The 19,547-nt window shown below is 32.9% G+C and overlaps 1 protein-coding gene across 1 annotated transcript; it reads right to left on the reverse strand.

The window, feature by feature from the left end:
* Positions 1-6,505: 6,505 nt before the first annotated feature.
* On the reverse strand, positions 6,506-14,557 carry LOC145660895 (ionotropic receptor 21a-like). Its single transcript, XM_081726327.1, is given in 3 exon segments — positions 6,506-8,149; positions 12,405-12,521; positions 14,519-14,557. Coding segments are annotated over 3 exon segments (1,800 nt in total).
* Positions 14,558-19,547: the final 4,990 nt, after the last annotated feature.

Consider the following 19,547-nt stretch of genomic DNA (forward strand, 5'->3'; position numbering starts at 1 on the left):
TACATTGTAAGTGGACACTTTTATGCCACTTACTTGATTTATATTAATAATGAAATTTTTTTATAATGTGTAATTTTATATGATATATAATATATATATATATATATATATATATATATATATATATATATATATATATATATATACGTATGAATATTAGGTAGGCCTGGGTGTTGGTTTATCTCCAGGTCTGTGTGTAATATATATTAAGTGTAAATATGGAACTAATATTCATTTATTTCATATATATATATGTATATTAATCTGAATATTGTATGCAAACTGTATATTTATTTTTAAGTATTGCAGCTCATATAGATGAAATGAATCTTTTAGTTTTAAAGATAGATAGAAACACTGGTTCATTAGAAGCTATATATTTAGTTTACATGTGGTGCAGAGCAACGGAAAAATATAGGAGGGGAGGTAGTTAGCGTCCTCCCTTTTTTCAAACTTAACGATCTTTTCTTTCTTTGAACTAGGGACCTTTTCGTATTCAGATTCTGCAACGTGTTTCCCGATTCATATATAAGCGATCCCTGTTCTCTTGGTCAGGGTTGTTCTTTCAGAAAGCATTGGATCACTTTGCTACATAAGGCCTTCGGTCCTGGGTTAACGTGGATCAACCATTTTGTTTTAAAAATATGGACCCATAGTTAAATAATTTAAAATATTAACTTTTTTGTTACGATGTAGGACTTTCCGATTTTCTTAAGTTTGTTCCCCTGCTAGAAGTTATGTTTAAATAGTTATGTGGCATTTTATTAAGGTGATGGTTTGTTAAACCTTTGGTTAGGTCTTATGAAGGATATTCCCGAACTCAAACGGTTTTGGGCTCGATCCATTTTAGGGTTGAGAATTTATTTCTTAGAACTTGAATAGCTTTTACATGTTGTACATTTTTGTTTTCATGACTTAACTTGTGATAGGGATTGCCCCTTGTAAAAGGGTTAAGTTTTCTGGTCTCATTAGTGAGAGACCGATAGATAGGGCACGGCCTACTTTAAGGGCCATTTTTCTTGTCTCATAATGAGAGACTGTTTTTTACCTTCTCCTCACCTATATCCTCATAAAGAGTTTTCGCTAGGCATTCCGAACACAGTTTTTCTTGTATAAGAGGATTCTGTGTAGCTAGGACAAGCCTTTCTTCTAATGAGAGAATTGCTTTTAAATTTAAGGCTAAGATGAGCTGTTGTATCAGTGAGGACAGCAAAAAGCTTATGCCACAGGACCCACCAACATTTTAAGGAATTTTAGAAGATTAGAGAGTTTACTTAGGTATGTACTGGCTCGGAGTGAGGGTCTATACTAATAGAAACACTTCAGAGTCTGCATTGAAGACTCTGGAGGAATAACTCTGCGTGTGCTATTTTGAAAACTCCTAACCTGTTTATCTATCTTATAAATAAAAGGATCATAAAAATAATGGTGTTTTGTTCTTTAAAATAAAAAAGTCCCTGAATTCGAGAACAAGAAACTTCAGTTAAAAATACCCCTAGATATTAGACTGAGAAGTACAGTACGTATATATAGAGATATTGAATAATATTACATACGTATTAATATAAATTTTTATGTGTAGTGTATATATATTTAGTGTGTATTATCTGAAGAAAAGGGCGGAATCGATAAGTAGGCCAGGTAGTTTCATATGAAGAAAAGGTTGATTTTGTTTTCAAGAAGAATTGAAGATTAATTAGATATTTACAAAAAGATATACTACAACATTGTGCTCTCAACTTTACCATAATGTTAAAAAATTATTCTTCACAGTGAAAGTTTACATCTGAGATGTTCGCAAGCCTTAACATTAGTACTTTAATACCTAGGTACTATCCAGGAATAAACTGTTTACTTACACATCTCAATTGTATGAATTTATTACAAGATTAATTTCTTATTTCACATACACGTAAAAAAATATTGCATCATTATTAGTAATAATAATACATAATAAGAATATATTACGTTTTTTTGTATACATATATTTCGATAGATGAGACCAATTGTAATGTTAGGTTAAAAGTTTTTTGTTAAATGGTATCATGCATACCGGTAACTGTTGTTAAATTTGACTTAAGTTATATTATTTTTACATTTTATCTTATTTGGTTGTGAGTCAGTAAATAAGACTGTTCAAACGTTATAATATACGTTTGAAGTTAAAAATTTTCATTTTTTTATTAATACAAGATTTGTATACAAACAACCATATTATTACTCTTTTTTATACGATACTTTTCGTTTGTGAAAAAAAAAACTCTCGTTATGATCTCATAGAGTTTGTTGTTGAATTTTTTCTTGCACTCACTTTAATTAAAATAGCAATCACGCACGAAAAAATTAAGTCTGATTAGATATCATCAACAACTGAAATATATTGTCTACTAACATATCTAGATCTTTGGAAAACAAATCATTACTTTGTAATGGATGCTTTAATAATTCAAAAGAAAATGAATGATTCTATACATAAAAGCAATGATGTGCTAGTATCTGTCTTTGAATATCTTATTACGAGAGAAACCGTGTTATGGAATTACACCCACACACACACACATATTCATACACACACATTAAGCTATATGCTTAATGTTCAAAATAGAGAAGAACATATACCTTCTACTTTTTATATTAGAAATACTTTTGAAAAATTCATAAAAATTTGCAACTACCTAAAAGACCTAGTACAAGGTAAAGTCATATTCTCATGGACAAACATTATTTTGAGTTTTCATTATATATATGTTTTCATTACCTATGTTCATGTTTATGATTATAGGTAAAGTTGCACGAATGCGCGTTCATGTACTTTTCTGCGACACTACATTGCGCCGATTCTATACTTATGTACAAATCTTACCAAGTATATAAGTAGTTGTGTAAATATCAGCTTCATTTTATGTTAACTTGTCTAGTGTAAAAGTACTTATCACCAAGTGGAAAAGAAACACAAAATCGTAAAAGAAATACAATTGTTCATAAACAAGTATGTAATTTATCGAATAGAAAGGAGAAATTGAGACTAACTTTCTCTTACGTAGATTAAAAGAGCCATACTACATTTCGTAGAAAACATCGAAACTGATGAAATCCCCAATTAAAGATAAATTCCAAATAAACGTGTTAAAGTATAGGGATGACCTAAAATATACTGTAAGTGCAATAGACAGAAAACTAGTGTTGCATATGTAAAGAAGCTATTTAAAAATTATCAACTCTTCTGTTCAGTACTATGTATAGCACTTCCTATACATATAGCACTTCCTATTCATAGGGAAAACGAATAATGTTTCATAAATAATTACACAAACTTAATAACGAACACCATGTTCAAATTCGTCGTTTCCTAGTGTATACTGTACATTATTGGGAAACTAGGAAAACAAACAAAATTAATTTGTACACTCACAAAAAAATAAAAAAAATTGCTGTGCGTTAATTTAATTCAGATCTGCACTGAAAGAGAGATCTGCACTGTTTTGAAGAATGTCCTTGAAAATTTCTCTAGTAGTTTTATTATTAAACGATTGAAATGTGCAAATTGCCACAAACTTGCTGATAAACTCACATTACCTATTTTTTACATTTCAGTTGTTGGTATTACATAGTTTGTTCCTCTGTCTTTTCTTTGTGTAATATCATTTTGTGGTTTCTATTACCGTTTTATATAGTAGTATTTAGAGCAGCTGGTCAGTTATTGAAAACAATAATTATTATAATTTTTATTTTTTACAAAACCTGTTACAGTGAACTGGAAATTTTCCATCGATTACATAGTGCAAAACGTGGTAACGTCCTGAAAACAAGCACTTGGCAAGCGCAGGTACTTGAGGGAAATTTCTCTCGGTATAACAATTGCTAAATATACCGACAAAGTTCTAAATACATTATTCTGCTCCTCTTTAGTGAGTATATATTTTGGTTACCAGTATAATAGTTGTCTTGTGTTATTGTGATATAAATTACGATGAACATGTCCCATCATTTAATACTATACTATTCAATTGTCGTAAAGATTATATACCTACAGTGAGGCCCGCAACGCCATTTAGTGCTCTGTGATTGACTCGCCAACTGTTCCAAGTTGCACACTCCTGATTTAAAGTATAGTACTATGATTATTATGTTGCATTACTAAAAGTAACATAGCAAAAGAGCTTTTCGTTTATTAAATTCCATCATACTACCTTAAATTTCATCTCTCCTCTAACTAATTCTACCACATTTTCCGTCAAAGTTATCATAGTCCTAGTAAGAATGTTACTTTTGTATCGATTACTTTACCTTTATCTGTTTACTTTTACTTATTTTTTTCTGATTCAAGCGAATAAGATATAAATTCAATACCAATATATATATCTTATTTCATAAAATAAATGTCACAGCATAATGAATAAATTTGAAATTATTAAAATATTTATATGTTTTAAGTAATTTTGAAGCTAATAGAAAAATATTTCTCCATTCTTTGATAGAAAATATAAACAGGAAATTTTCTGGACAAATTCCTAATACATTCGTCAACAAGAGTACTAACGTACATGATTTACTGTATAATATAAATTAACTGTGCATGATTATTTATCAATATTTGTAATGATAAATACATATGATCATTATTTAATTATTTTTTATACTGCATTAAACCTTATTAGGCTGGGGAGGTATTCATTTCAAATGCATACTATCAATTATGATACAGATAACACTAGCACTAGTCCTGATCCAAAGATCCTATTTTTTATTTTAGTAGAATTTAGAAATGTTTTTATTGGATTAAAATTTAATGATAATCAGTAAACAAGTATGGTAAAAGTATATTAATATTAAAATTGACTGAATTAATTTATTAGCTTATTATAAATTATATAATGATAATATTAGCATCTGAAACCTCTATTGTTGTAGCGATAAAAAATACTAAAGACTACACTAATAATACAAATAACAAACAGAACTTTTTCTCTAAATACTATATATATATATAACCTGTAGAAAGCAGGCTTACAAATATATACAAAGGAAATATAATGTTGTACTTGGAGATTTCATTAAACACAAGCTCTACTTTATTATATACACAACACATAAATCTCACGTCAGTATTTAGTAGAGTTCCACTATGTAACATACTGATATGTGAATGGTGTTTAAATATATTTTCTATACATACACACACATAAGTTACCATCAGCATGCATTTTTGCCGATCCCAAACGTTTCAGCATTCTTGCCAATTTGATGTCGAGAACATAATCCAAACAACCCCTGCGGGGCTTCTAACCCGTTCCTACTACTACTAATACAACTACTACTACATTAGCTGTGGATCAATATAGTACAAGGGCAAACGTACTACTACTACTACTACATTTGCTGTGGATGTATATAGTACAAGGGCAAACTTATTTTAATGAAAGAAGTTTAATGAAAATTTTAAAACAATGATCGTTAAATCACTTTTTGAATATTATTTTTAATCTTATTTTAACGAAAGAAGTGTTATAAACATTTTTAAAAGTAGTAAAAAAAACTGTCCGTAGGCAGGATTCGAACCCTCGCCAAAACATTTTCGTTGCTAGCATGTTACGCTAGACCACTCGGCTACCAGAGCCGACAACATTTCTCGTTTACTTTATGCTATATGTAGATCATGTCTTGTGATATCGCATCTGTATCGACCAATCAGATCAGAGGATATGCTGAAACGTTTGGGATCCGCAAATATGCCATCAGCATAGTGTATTACAAATTAAAATGTGAGTGAGATTTCACTTCATTACAAATTTAACAGATGAGTATCGTATCAAATATTAGAAATTGAGATATGAAATATACTTTAATCTATATATTAAAATGTTCATATGTTTGTCCGCAATTCTTTCAACAATGAGATCTCGAAAACCACAAGTTCTAGAAATGTGCCGTTTCCACTGGTCGATTCCAAATTTTGTGTAGATTGTCCAATTTCCATTCAAATTTGCAAAAACCGTGTCGTTATTGTTCTATTCAATAATTTAGGTGCCATTTTGAACCCATAAGATTAACATTGTTGCAGGCCAAATTTACGGTGTTAGGCAACCAGTAGAGAAGTTACGTATGCCGGGTTAACGGAAATTGCAAGCGCTTTGCTTAAATCGGAATGGCAAAACCTAATGCATGCTGACAACTTCAAAGGCCTCAAGAGACGCAACAAGGCGTACACTTACGGATATGGATTTTTAGAGAAAATATTTTCACCTGAAATCATGTTACTTCTACAAATTTGCCACAAACTCACTCCAACATCTATACATAGCAATTCACTTCCTTTGTGTGTCTTCTATCCTTTACTTGTGTGAGTAAGGAGACATGCCCAGTGAGGAGGAGATTCATGTCATAACAGAACGATGCGCTGAGTAGACAGCGCAGGTTCAGCTAGAATAGTATTAAAAAACTGTACATATGTATAATTATTTAATGTATTAGACGCTGAGAATATGAATGAAGTTTCGATCTTCTTTTATTTTCTTGTAAGTCTAAAAACTATTTGCTCACTTAAAAATGTTACAACACTGAAACACAATCCAAACGTCAGGAGAATAAATATGCCTGACAGATGTAACAACGATAACTGTAGTGTAGAGGTAGTTGTATCTTTAATACGATTGGTATATGTTGCTTCGTTTCGCCATTTTTGAATAATCCCTTCTTCTAGTAGTCCTGTTATGATCAAATTGAGCCTTGGTAGGAGGTAAGAACCCTTCTGAAGATAAATAATAGAATAAAACGTCAGAATAGGTTCATCTATAATATAAACTCTGCTTCCAAGCTGAGGATATTTTACGTTTAATAAGTATCTCATTGATGATAAGTCTGAACTGAATGCAAACTGTCGATCGACAGCGATTCTATGGAGAGATTCTTTAAAATCTAGAGTAGTTTGCCATTTGTCATATAAATGTTTTTCTGTTTCAGATGAACCGTCTTCAAAAAATTCTCGAATATTTGGAGGTCCGCCGAATGCTAATTTAGATATTGATAATTCATGAAGTGTTTTCATATCTCTATAGTGTGATGGCACGGTAAGAAAGCTTACTAATGATCCAAGGTATGCACAAGATATGACCAAGGAAAAGAACAAATAACATAAATAGAATGATTTGTGGACCCATGATTTTGCAAATGTTTCCGTATTAGTTCCACGTAAAGCTGCCCATAAATAAAGCCATGTAAAATTTTCACAAATAAATGGTTGTCGGGTACTTTTGTACATCAACACTTTCTCAGTTATTTCTAAGATGACTGGACTTCCTATCATTACAATAGATATATATAACCATAAATTGTATTGGAAAGGCAAAATTATGTTCATCCAACGGGGAACTTGTAAGGCTTTCGGGACAGCCATAACCATTTTCTGAACACTAACAGCAACAGATATATCCAAATCGTTGAGATATTTGGGAATCGCAAAGTAGTTAGCAAAGCCAATATCAGCACGACTATACACTATATCACCTAACAAACCAACGTATGTTCCATTTTCGAATTTTCTTCCCCATTTTTGATTGTCTTGTGGCGGTTTAGGTACCAAAGTGAAGTTCATCTTGGAGGCTATTACTGTTAGAGCAATTCCCTCGATTCCTGATAGTACACTTTTCTCTCCACCTTCAGATGGAGTCAGAACGACATGAGGGGGAAAATTAAAAGTTGACGCTCGAACTGGATAGCCCTGCATGTTGTTTACGTTGTAAGAGAAACAGTTTATTTTGTCAATGTTGTCTGTTTTACTTACTAAATGCCTCTGGATCTGTTGTCCATAATTCTTGCTGAAGACAGGAAGATACGCATACACAATTGTAAAGTTGGACTTAGTAGCAGATCGTTCTGTATCTTGCAGTGTTAGGAAAACAACATTTACAATATTTTCTTTAAATAATAAATCAAACGTCTGACCAATTTCTGTTCTACTCACAGACATATTCCAGAGAACAATCAGAAATTTCGATCGAGGATTCCAGTTCGTGAACAATTTAGCAGAAACCACAGAATTGACAACTGCTCTTGTATTTCTTAATATAAACATGTAAAACACAGTCAACGGAGTATTTGTAGTAATTTTCAAACCTGTTATGTTATAAACCAAAATTGGGTACTTCAAAATCTGTTGAAACACGTAGAATTTACAATGTAGATCTTCAATTTTCTCATCTATAAATAAAAACAGAGTGTTTTCATCACTGAAAGATTTTTCTAAAACTCGGAGTGCAATGTTGAAAATAGCTTCGTTTGGAATTTCACTTCGAATTTCATTTAACAATTTAAAAGAACTTCCATGTATTTCCATGGTGTGTAAGTGAAGTATCCAAAATATCAAAAATATAGTCTTCATACTCACTTTTGAAATTATTTTACATATCTGGAAGAAAGAATAAAAATAGTGTTGTTTCCTTTAAAGTTATAACTACAAATAAGCAATATTAGACTAAAGAACTAACTAACTCTATGGCCTATGGAACCCGGAGGTTCAATGCCGCGTTCACAAAAGCTCTCCACTGACTTCTATCCTTAGCTAACTGCATCCAGGTTCTACTTTGTATTCCAATCTCTGCGAGATCCATCTTAATATTGTCCTCCCATCTGCGCCTACGTCTTTCTAATGGTCGTTTTCCGATTGGCCTTCCAGTCAAGACTTTGAAAGCGTTTCTACTTTCTTCCATTCTAGCTACATGACCCGCCCATCTAAGCCTCCTAGACTTGACGACCTTAACAATGTTGGGTAAACCATATAACTAAGACTAAGCAATAGCAAACTTAAGCAATATTAGACTAAATATTTTTAAAGTAACAACTAATGAAGAAAAAAAACAGATTATGGTTTCAAAGTACATGTTATGATATTGAAGTTTAACTAACATAGTGTTCGCCAAAATAACAATTATCTAACCAAATATATTATTGGTCACTCGGTGATAGAGACGGTAGCTGCGAATATAAACTAACCAAGAAAATTACAGTTATCACATTGTGAACATTAGTGTTCTGCAGCTCTTGACAACCGTCATTATTTAAAATATCATTTACCGAAGCAATAGACATAACATTTTGACAATAGAAATAATATATGTAGGAATCTGCATGAAACAACCAAAGCTGTTTTTCGTGTTATATGGTTTAATTTATGCTTAAGCATATCTTCGTTCATTTTGTGCTCCGTTTAGGGTGGTTTTGTCCAAGTTTATTTAAGCTACATATACCAAACTTTGCATCCCGACAGCGGATGCAACAGATACGATTTTGAAATATGTTTATGATAAATCATGACTTCAAGAAATGGTGGCCAAATCACTTGCCTATTTATTTTATATTATCGAATTTAAAACCTTTCCTCCTCTCTTGATAACATTCATCCTTTTGAGATAAATTAACTGTACTTCATACGGTAATGTCAGTTGCGCTGTTCCTACTAGATAATTTTGAAGTGAGATGGTTATATTCGGTCACGTTCTTGAGGAATGGTGATAGAAAATATTTCCCATAAACTTATTATTCATCATGGACTTGATCTTCTTCAGCTTTTCTCATTCAGATGGAGTAATTGCCTTTGATGAGAGTTCAACACAATGATTTATTTAATACCATTTCGGCTACCAGTCCTTTTCCTTTCATGTCCTTCTCCACTAGATCCCGTCATCCTCTTTTTAATCCGCGGGCCGGCTGCTTGTAGAAATTTTCATCTATATATATATATATATATGTCATCTCTCCTCAGCCCAAATCTCAATCTTTGGTGTATTTGTCCCTAATGTGGTCGTTTTTCCAAAAACGTACGAAAAACGTACCAGGTTAAATATATTTCCATTGATCGATGATCAAGGTAGGTTAGGACGATTTAATTTACCTTGATCAATTTTTTTTATTGTAGTAGGGTTAAGTAGAGTTTGTTTGCTCAATTTTGAATCCCGATTGCAGCTGCTGCTAAGACTATTACTACTACTACTACTACTACTACTACTACTACTGTTACTACTACTACTACTACTACTACTACTACTACTACTGTTACTACTACTACTACTAGTACTACTACTAGTAGTAGTTACTACTACTACTACTACTTATGTCGAAAACAGAATCCAGCCAATCCCTGCGGGACTTCTAACCCGTTCCTACTACTACTACTACTACTACTTATACTAAAGCTTCCTTACAACAAGATTTACACAATTTCCCTAGTGGAAGCACTCTATGATTTTGTAATAATGTGAGAGTTCCACTTCCTTCTCTGTCAGCTGTTATTTCCACAAGCCTATACTCATTGATTTCGCACTCGTCACAAACTGGAATACTCACAAGAATTCTACCGGCCACCTTCGATCTCAATTTACCACGCCTACTCGTCACACTAAATAGTTCTGGAATATTCTTTCCTACTTAACACACTTCGGATTAATACACTGATAAGTTCGATGAGTGGCCACATATACATACGGCAATTACACCTTTAAAATCATTTTAATAAAATAAGGTTCTCATACTTCACAACACGCATTAGCATTTAATATTTAAAAATTCTACTAAAAGTAACCAATACTTTATAATTTTCTGCGTGAAGCAACGAACTAGTTACTACTTTAAGTGTACCGTCACATGCGAGGAATGCAACTTCCTCTATATGCGCACACACACACTCACTACAATGTAAACAATCAACATGGCGTCCAATCCGTCAAATTTTATTACACAAGATTTTAAAATTAGATTTAAAATTACTTATAGATAATTTGCCATCTTCGTTACTATATGTATATTAAATCGACAACATATACATAAGAATAAAGCAGAAAGTGCACATCTACCTACTCGGGAAATACTACACCAGGCACGTAATATATAACCTATTCCACTATGGGTCGGTTTGGAAGGAAAGATGGGAATCCATATGGACCCAAAATATATTTAGAACTGCACAGTATTGTTATCTTCAAACTCCATAAAGCAAAACTAAATTAATATTTAATAGTATAATTAAATAAGTAGCTTCGTTGTCTTGACCAAGAAAATCTGTTTGTTTGGCTATATTCTGTAGCTTTGTCGAAATTATTAGTATTATTTTAACATTCGCTCTTGCTTTAACATAAATCTGAAAATCTTAACTATACTTTGTTTAGAATTTCTTCTTTTCCTTTTTTTCAATAAGAATGTCATAAAAGAGAAACCACGGTCCAAACTTTTATAGGTTTTACATGCAGAACTTCAAAGATTAGGTATCATCAGCAGAAGAGAATAGAAGGAACGAAATAATAAACTGAGAATAGAAGAAAACGGAAAATAATATAAAATTAGGGAACAAGGTTAGCATGTCTATTTGTGATACAGCACAAGGCGGTGCATAACATCTGCTAGGTGAGAGCATGCCGTAACATAATTTAAAAGAAAAGAAAGAAACTGAAACGATAAAAAATGTGTATAGAATGTTCCAAGATAATAAATTCGTGATAAATTATTCAATTATATATTAATTATAAGTTATAAACAAAAACAAACAACGTTACTTGACTTCATAAGTGATACAAGAATTTCCAAAACTGAGAGAATACATGCTCTGATGAACAACTGGCTGTAAATTCAAGAGCTAGGTTAGGGAAAGATGTAAACACTATTGGAAGAGAAGTCACACCAACTTGAAATCATTCAAACACGAAATCTAAACTTGTTTTCTGTCTGATTGAAAGGGTAAGTAAAACTTTAACATGGAAAGTTCTCACGATTAGTTGAAGGAAGAACACGTTTCAACAAGTTAGTAAATTTTCTTTCGCAATACAACTTGGTCTTTATTCGAAACACTAAGGGAGATAATTTAAAACAGAGAAATGTTACTTAAAAAAAAAAAAAAGACATTAGAGAAGGACCTAGCGATGGCAAGAGTTTCGGATCACCAGGTCACCGGGGTGCTTGGAGCACTTAAGTCACGAGTTTTGAAAGACTTTTCGGGCCTGCTCTGATTCAGTGACCCAGATTGACGTGGGATCCTGACAAACCCAGTGACGCAGACGGACCCGATGACCCGGAAGCAGCTGATATATCAACTATGCAGTTTTACCGGAGAACTTTATACTTTCTTAATGATTTCCACTTCTTGAGCTCGGTTATTCACATGTTTTACTCCGGATATGATATTCCTTAATCAAAGTACCACATCTTCACTATTTCAAGTATAATTTGATGCTCATTCGTCTTTCCATAATGAAAATAATGCACTGGTTTTCAACCCAAACTGCACAAAAATATTTAACAATATTATTTGGACTCGGTGATATATTTTGTATTTTACAAGACAAGTTTTGCGGGCTGACTCAACTATTTTTTACGATTCCTCGTCAGAAAAAGATGTGGATTTTCTTGTGTGTGATACTCACGAAATTGACTTCTATATACTATGTAGTTACCTTTACTGCAATGCTCCGACATGCATAGGCGCAAACAAGACATAAAATTATCAATTTAGTAAAAAAGATACAAGAGAATTGTCTTTGCTAGAATTGCATGAGTAATCTCATACATATTATTCACGTAATGACGATGCTTTGTCGTCTGAAGTCAGATAAAGTCAGAGGTCAAGATCTTTGTGGTCCGTTGCATCAATAGAAGGAACATGCTTTTTTTTTATTTATATTTAAAAAATCTTCCGAGAAATCGCATACTTTCTCGTTTGGAATTTTGTGCATATCGACAGGCATATACATAAAATTAGAGCTTAAAGATATTTCACAAAATTGTTTAAGAATGGAAATATATTTTCCCAATCTACGATGAAGACTAACCGTAGAAATAGAGGTAGAAATAGATATGTCCAAAAAGGGAGAAGTCCCCTGTTTTCCACCTAAACAAATATTAACTGATTTCATTCTGACAACATAAATATTTTAGGAACCAAAACTATATTTATTTTGGTTAATACTAACTAAGGAACAAGATACACAAACTCATTCTCCTTATCTGGAACAAGAAAGAATTGCTACAAGAGTGGAAAGAATCAATCATTGTTCCAATTCACAAGAAAGGCAACAAAACTGACTGTAATAATTATCGAGGCATTTCCCTTCTGTCAACATCATATAAAATCCTTTCAAACATTCTATTATCAAGATTGACCCCATACACAGATGAAATTATTGGAGATTATCGGTGATGGTTTAGACGAAATTGATCAACTATTGACCAAATATTTGCCATTCGACAAACACTCGAAAAGAAGTGCGAATACAATATCCCGGTACATCAACTATTTATTGATTTTAGACAGGCTTATGACTTTGTTAGGAGAGAAACATTGGACAACTTTCTTGCAGAATTTGGAATACCGAAAAAGCTAACTAGATTAATTAAGATATATTTAAATGAATCCCAAAGTAAAGACCGTGTACAAAATTTTCTGTCTATGAGATTTCACGTCGAGAATGGCTTGAGACATGGAGATGCGTTGTCGTCATTATTATTGAACTTTGTCCTCGAATACGCTGCAAGGAAAATCAAAGATAGCAAAAAGGACCTGAAGTTGAATGGTATACACTAGGTTATGTCGTATGCTGATTATGTAAATTTAATAGGGGATGATAGGATAGAGTTACTTAGTTAGTTAGTTACTACTAAGTAAATTCACCAGTTGTATATCCGTCCAGTTAGTCAAACTATACAAATATAAACTAGTATTATCAACAGTCGAGATAGGTTATTTGATTATTTGGCGGAAGATTCTTTATCCTAAAATGCAACTTCTGAGAAAGACAAAAATAAACTAATCCTAAGATTAAACAATGTAGTTTTAGACGTTCTGAAGTTTTTAACAAAGTAGACCCGAAAATAAATCTTTCTACCAGAGATTATAAATGTAGTTCCTAGTGTACAGTAGATTACAATTATGTTGATTCGAATGTTGATATAAATGCAAATTGCCGCCTTAACGCTGCTTGTAAAATGTACTTCAGGAAGAATTCTATTCCTAAGTTATATGCGCCAGTTTAACCTTTACAAAATGAAATGAAATGTACCGGGCTCGACTAGTACTTATAAAAATATCTCGCTCCCATTTTTAAACTTGTTCTTTATCATCTTATTTTGGTAATTCCACATCAAATCATTTACAAACTGTAACACAAAACTATGAAAATTAAAGTTGGTACAGTTTATGAGCAGATATGATAGTAATTTTGTTAATATTTCATTATGTATATATCAAAAATAACATCAGCATTGTATGAATTAATTTAATATTAGTAAGGAACGTCGAGAACAAGGAAGAGACGTATGTAATTAAAAGTATGTCTAATCGTTTCCGCCCAAATCTGCTATATTCTAACAATAGAACAACTCAAATTTGACTTTCTACTTTCTATGATTTTCTTTTATTCAATCAGTTTCATAAATTCTACTTTCTATCATTTTCTTTTATTATAAGACATTAATAAATAAATTAAACATGATATATATCTTGGTTACATTGATAGTAAAATGCGATTTATAAAACACATACCATCTGGTTAAGCCTATTCAACATATTATTCCTTGACATATTCTAAATTATCAATATTTTAATCTTATGAAAAGCTTACAAGCGTATTTTGTCAATCTTGTATTTCCTGCAGGATATAACACATTGTCCAGTCATGAAATAGAGAAACTGATTGAAAGTAAGCATTAGCTTTCAGAACTTCTCTTTTGTTATATTTTGCCGTACGTAATGAACTCATATAGGAAACATAGAAACATAGCAATTCATGATAACCTTTTTACCTAATGGTTTCTGTCCGAGATAATGATTGATCTTTAGAATCAAAGAATGAGTATTATGTTTACGTCTTACGCTGTGTACACAGAGAACTCTACTTAATGAATTACCTAAAATACATATTTAAAAAAAACAAGCTTCCAAGAGAAAGCGGACAGGAATTATGAATATTAGTCATAAAAATATTATTTAATGGTCTAGTGGCCACTTTATAAAATAGAGAATTTGTCTTGTAACGATTTGTATCATGCATTTCAATGGCGAAAGTAGATGAGATAAAGGTCTGTAATTTAATGTGAGATTTCAACCATTATAATATAAGCGATAAATTAATCCAGTTTTATTGTATCAAAGGAATAAGAATGACAGTTTCATCACAATTGATTTCTTACAGGGATATGAATAATATAAATTCCCAGAGGTTTTGGTTACAATGAAATAGTGTGTCAATGAATACTTTGTCTGTCTCACACTTATCTCTAATCTCCAAATCAACAGAAAGCCACATCACTCCTTTACTGCATTGAAATTCTAATATAATTAATGCTATTCAACTATTTTGCTAGCCAAGCTTCAATACTCACCGTAAGTAGTTGAAAACACAGATACAAAAGAACGCCTGTTGATTCAATCTGTAATATGACTTTTTTTCTGTAGGGACCGCAGAGGTTCAGTGATAAAGCGTTCTCCTCTGGTATGTGGGGTCCCTAGTTTCAGTCAAAACTTACTCTTCATTTAAGTTCAATTTAAAATGTGAGACAAGAAAGAGTGTCTTGTACTTCAGTTTACTTGATATAACAAAAAGTCACCTCAATTTGAAATGAAATGAAATGGAATGAATTTTTTGAGTTTTACGTCCCACGGTTATGCCGGTTAGGCTAAAGGAGACGGTGATGATGAGCAATGAATGAAATGGTGGAATGAATAAAGTGGGAGGAAACGGGAGAACCCCGAGAAAACCCACGCACACGGTGTTTGTCCACCACTCACCTCAATTTGCTTATATATTTGTTTATACATATATACTTTTACTTTTGTAATAAGATTGCTGGCATAATAATTAAGAAAACGCTCAAATATTCTCTTTAGTTGAATTTTAACCTGTTTTTCTTAGCCCCAAACCTATGTGAAAAGAGAAGTCGAGTGGATTGAGAGAGATGGGATCCGATCCACATGAGATCTAACTGGAAATTGAAGCCGGGTCGCTCGCACTGTAGATATGTACACTAACCCCACCCCAACTGAAAAGGGCCGACAGAGCTAAGGCTTTCCAGGGGAATAATACTAATATTTTAATGTTCTTTTACCAAGCTTGTATCACGTTAAAATCTTCTAGTGCAGTTTATCGTTTAGCCAATTTGAATAATTTAACGTAGACTATGCTGTATTTATAGCCATAACGATTATGCGTCTTAAAGTAAACCTATCATTACAAAATAAATTACTACGGTGTACTGATTGTCGATTTAGGGCCGTGGTGGCTCAGTGGTAGAGCGTTCACCTCTGGTGTTTGGGGTCTCGGGTTCAAACCCTGCTCCCGCCAAGTGAATTTTGTGGTGGACAAACACCGTGTGCGTGGGTTTTCTCGAGGTTCTCCCGTTTCCTCCCACTTTCTTCATTCCACCATTTCATTCATAAATCATCATCACCGTCTCCTTTAGCCTAACCGGCATAACTGTGGGACGTAACACTCAAAAATTTCATTTTTTTTATTGTCGATTTTAATCACAAGACTTTGATATGTATAGTAATTATTTTCCATCTGCCCTCTTCTCTGGTCAAGTGGATCGCGTGGGCCATGAGTGTACGCGTTTCTGGGTTCGATTCGTCATGGATTTTAATTGGATTTTAACACTGAAATTTTAGGATTTCATTCCAAATTGTAGGTCCAGGTTTTATTTAGCTTCGGTACTTAAAGCTAAAGCCAAGTGACGTTAAACACCAATCCAATCAAATGAGAATTTTCTACTAGTACACTTAATCCTAATTTACACCACGAAGATAAAACAGGACTTATTTTTTAGTTTCACAGCTTTAAGTTTGCATTTACTTTTCTCTTTTTTCCACTCTACTCCTACAAAAACATATGAAGCGTTGCTGCATTTATAGCCTATACTTATATTAGAAACATGTTCAGTTTATCTTGTATTCGTGTATATTAAAGATTATAAGTCAACTATATTTTGTGAAGCACACAGAACTGATATCCAACAGAATTAGAATTTTTGAACCAAGATTTGAAGACAGTAAAGTGTTGAATACTGGTATTCAAATTCTTAATCAATCCTCACTTCCACCAATATAAATCCACATATCTAATTACAAGTATTAAAGTAGGGCAAGTTTTTACTTTGACCATTTCATTTCTTTAATTTGATTCATGGGGCACATTGTGGCTCAGAGGTCGAGTGATTAGCTCTTGTGCGTGCGGTCTCTGGTTCGATCCCCGACCAAGTAAAGTTTGTGGTGGACAACATCGTGCTCGTACTTTTTCTCGGGCTACTCCCGTTTCCTCCCACTTTTTCATTCCACCAATTATTCCATTATCATTCACTTGATTTAATAATCGTCTGGCTTAGCCTAAAGGGCATAAACGTAGGACGCTAAACTCAAAAGACTTCATTTCTATTCGATTCAGTGATCTGGATCTTTTGAGTCCAATTTTGAGAATCTATCTGTTCTTCTAGATTTGTTACTGGTATCGAGTCATGCGGAGACTTATAATGATAGTGTTGATGGTTGGGTTAGGTAAGGTTAGGGTAGGAACTGATTCCTAGTCATGTTTAATGAATTGTTCAGACGAAATAGTTCCCTACGAATCGATTCATTAAATGAAATGACCAAAGTAAAAACATACCTAAACTAAAACTGCTTGCCTTGTAAACTTCCTCGACAATCTAACCAGCCTGCTTTCTGGACAAGTGATAGAACATCTATCGACGCAATACTTTCTTCCAGTCAGGTAACACTCTCTGGGCACACTTTGAATGCACCGGCCTTATGATAAACTTCAATAAACGTAACAATCAGCAGTAATATAAACAGTCTGTACGAAAATACACCAACACTTGATTACAAATTGTAATTACGTCACAAGATGCCTCAGAACACACAAAGACCACAAACCACATCACTTTTCTCAAAAGCTTGTATCCTGATAACTTTTTTTTTACAATGAAGATCGGAACCCACTAAAACAACTGAATATTAGCATGCAAAACGGAGCGACACTAGCGACAGTCGTTCTCATTGTCAAAATTATGAACTGAAACATGTATATCCCTGTTCCATTTGGCTTATACACGCCTGCAATAAATAGTATTCACATCAAATGTGCAGAAAATTTGCACACAACTTTAAAATATATGCATTCTCCTACCAATACTAAAATAGATAAACATGTACAAAGTAACAGAACAACAAATACGCCTGAAGCATGAGATAGAGATAGTTCGACTACTCTAGATACAGTTTCTTTTGATCGAATATTAGCCACTGCATCTTCTCGCCACTTTTGAATGATGCCGCCTTCTAATAATCTGTGAATAATTATACTGAGCCTTGGTTCAAGATATGAACCCTTTTGGAGATATATTATGGCATAGAACGTTAGTATAGGTTCTTCCATTATATGCATTTTGCTACCAAACTCTGGAAATGCTACATAAATTAGAAACTGCATTGACCTTTTATCTAAGCTGAAAGCAAATTCTCGTTTCACTGCAACTCTTTTTAGAGATTCTACAATGTCTAGAGTGTTATACCATTTTGTAAACATAAGCTTTTCTGTTTCATCAGACACGTCTTCAAAGAATTCTTTAATATTAGGAGGACCTCCATACGAGAGATTTGAGCGAATTAAGTCCTTTAATGTATTTATATCATCATAATATGCTGGAACAGTTAGAAAACTTGTAATACATCCAACATACGCTGCGCAGATTACTAACGAGTAAAACAGGAAACATGCATAAAATATTCTTTGAGCACAAGATGTTGGAAATGCATTCACTGAAACTCCTAACATAGATGACCATATATAGACCCAGGGAGACATTTTACCACCAAACATTTCTTTTTCATTGTCCCTTCTTGAACATTTATCGATAATTATTACTACAATGGTAGCAATTATTATCATTAATATCACACATATCCATATTAGGTTATTAAATGGCATAATTATGTTCATCCAAGGAGGTATACGCAAAGCTTTAGGAACAGATAGAATCATATATTGTACACTTATAGGTACAGAAATATCAAGGTCTGTAAGGTATTTTGGAATGGCAAAGTAATTTGCAAATCCAATGTCAGCTCGATTATATACCACGTCACCTAACAGTCCAACGTAAGTTCCATTTTCCAATCTTCGTCCCCATTTTTGATCATCTTTTGGGGGTTTCGCTATAAGAGAAAAGTTCATATTTGCAGCTACTTCATTGATTATTTTACCTTCAATTCCTCCCAGTTGGCTTTCTACTCCACCTTCAGGTGGAATCAAGTAAACATGTGGCGGAAATGTAAATGTTGAAGCTCTGATAAGATGTCTTTCCATGTTCCTTGATTTATCAGAGAAACACATTACATCGTTTATTTTATAGTTTCTACCTCCTATAATATATCTGTTAATAGAGGATTCACGTTTTTGGCTTGCGAAAGGATTGTACAGATAAATGGTAGAAACATTATGAAATTTATTTAGACTGTGGATTTCTTTCGACACAAGAATCACATTTAATAAATGTTCTTGAAATAGAAATTCAAATGTATT

Source organism: Thermobia domestica, chromosome 9 (genome assembly GCF_964235325.1).
Source record: "Thermobia domestica chromosome 9, izTheDome1.hap1.1, whole genome shotgun sequence".
Taxonomy (NCBI): domain Eukaryota; kingdom Metazoa; phylum Arthropoda; class Insecta; order Zygentoma; family Lepismatidae; genus Thermobia; species Thermobia domestica.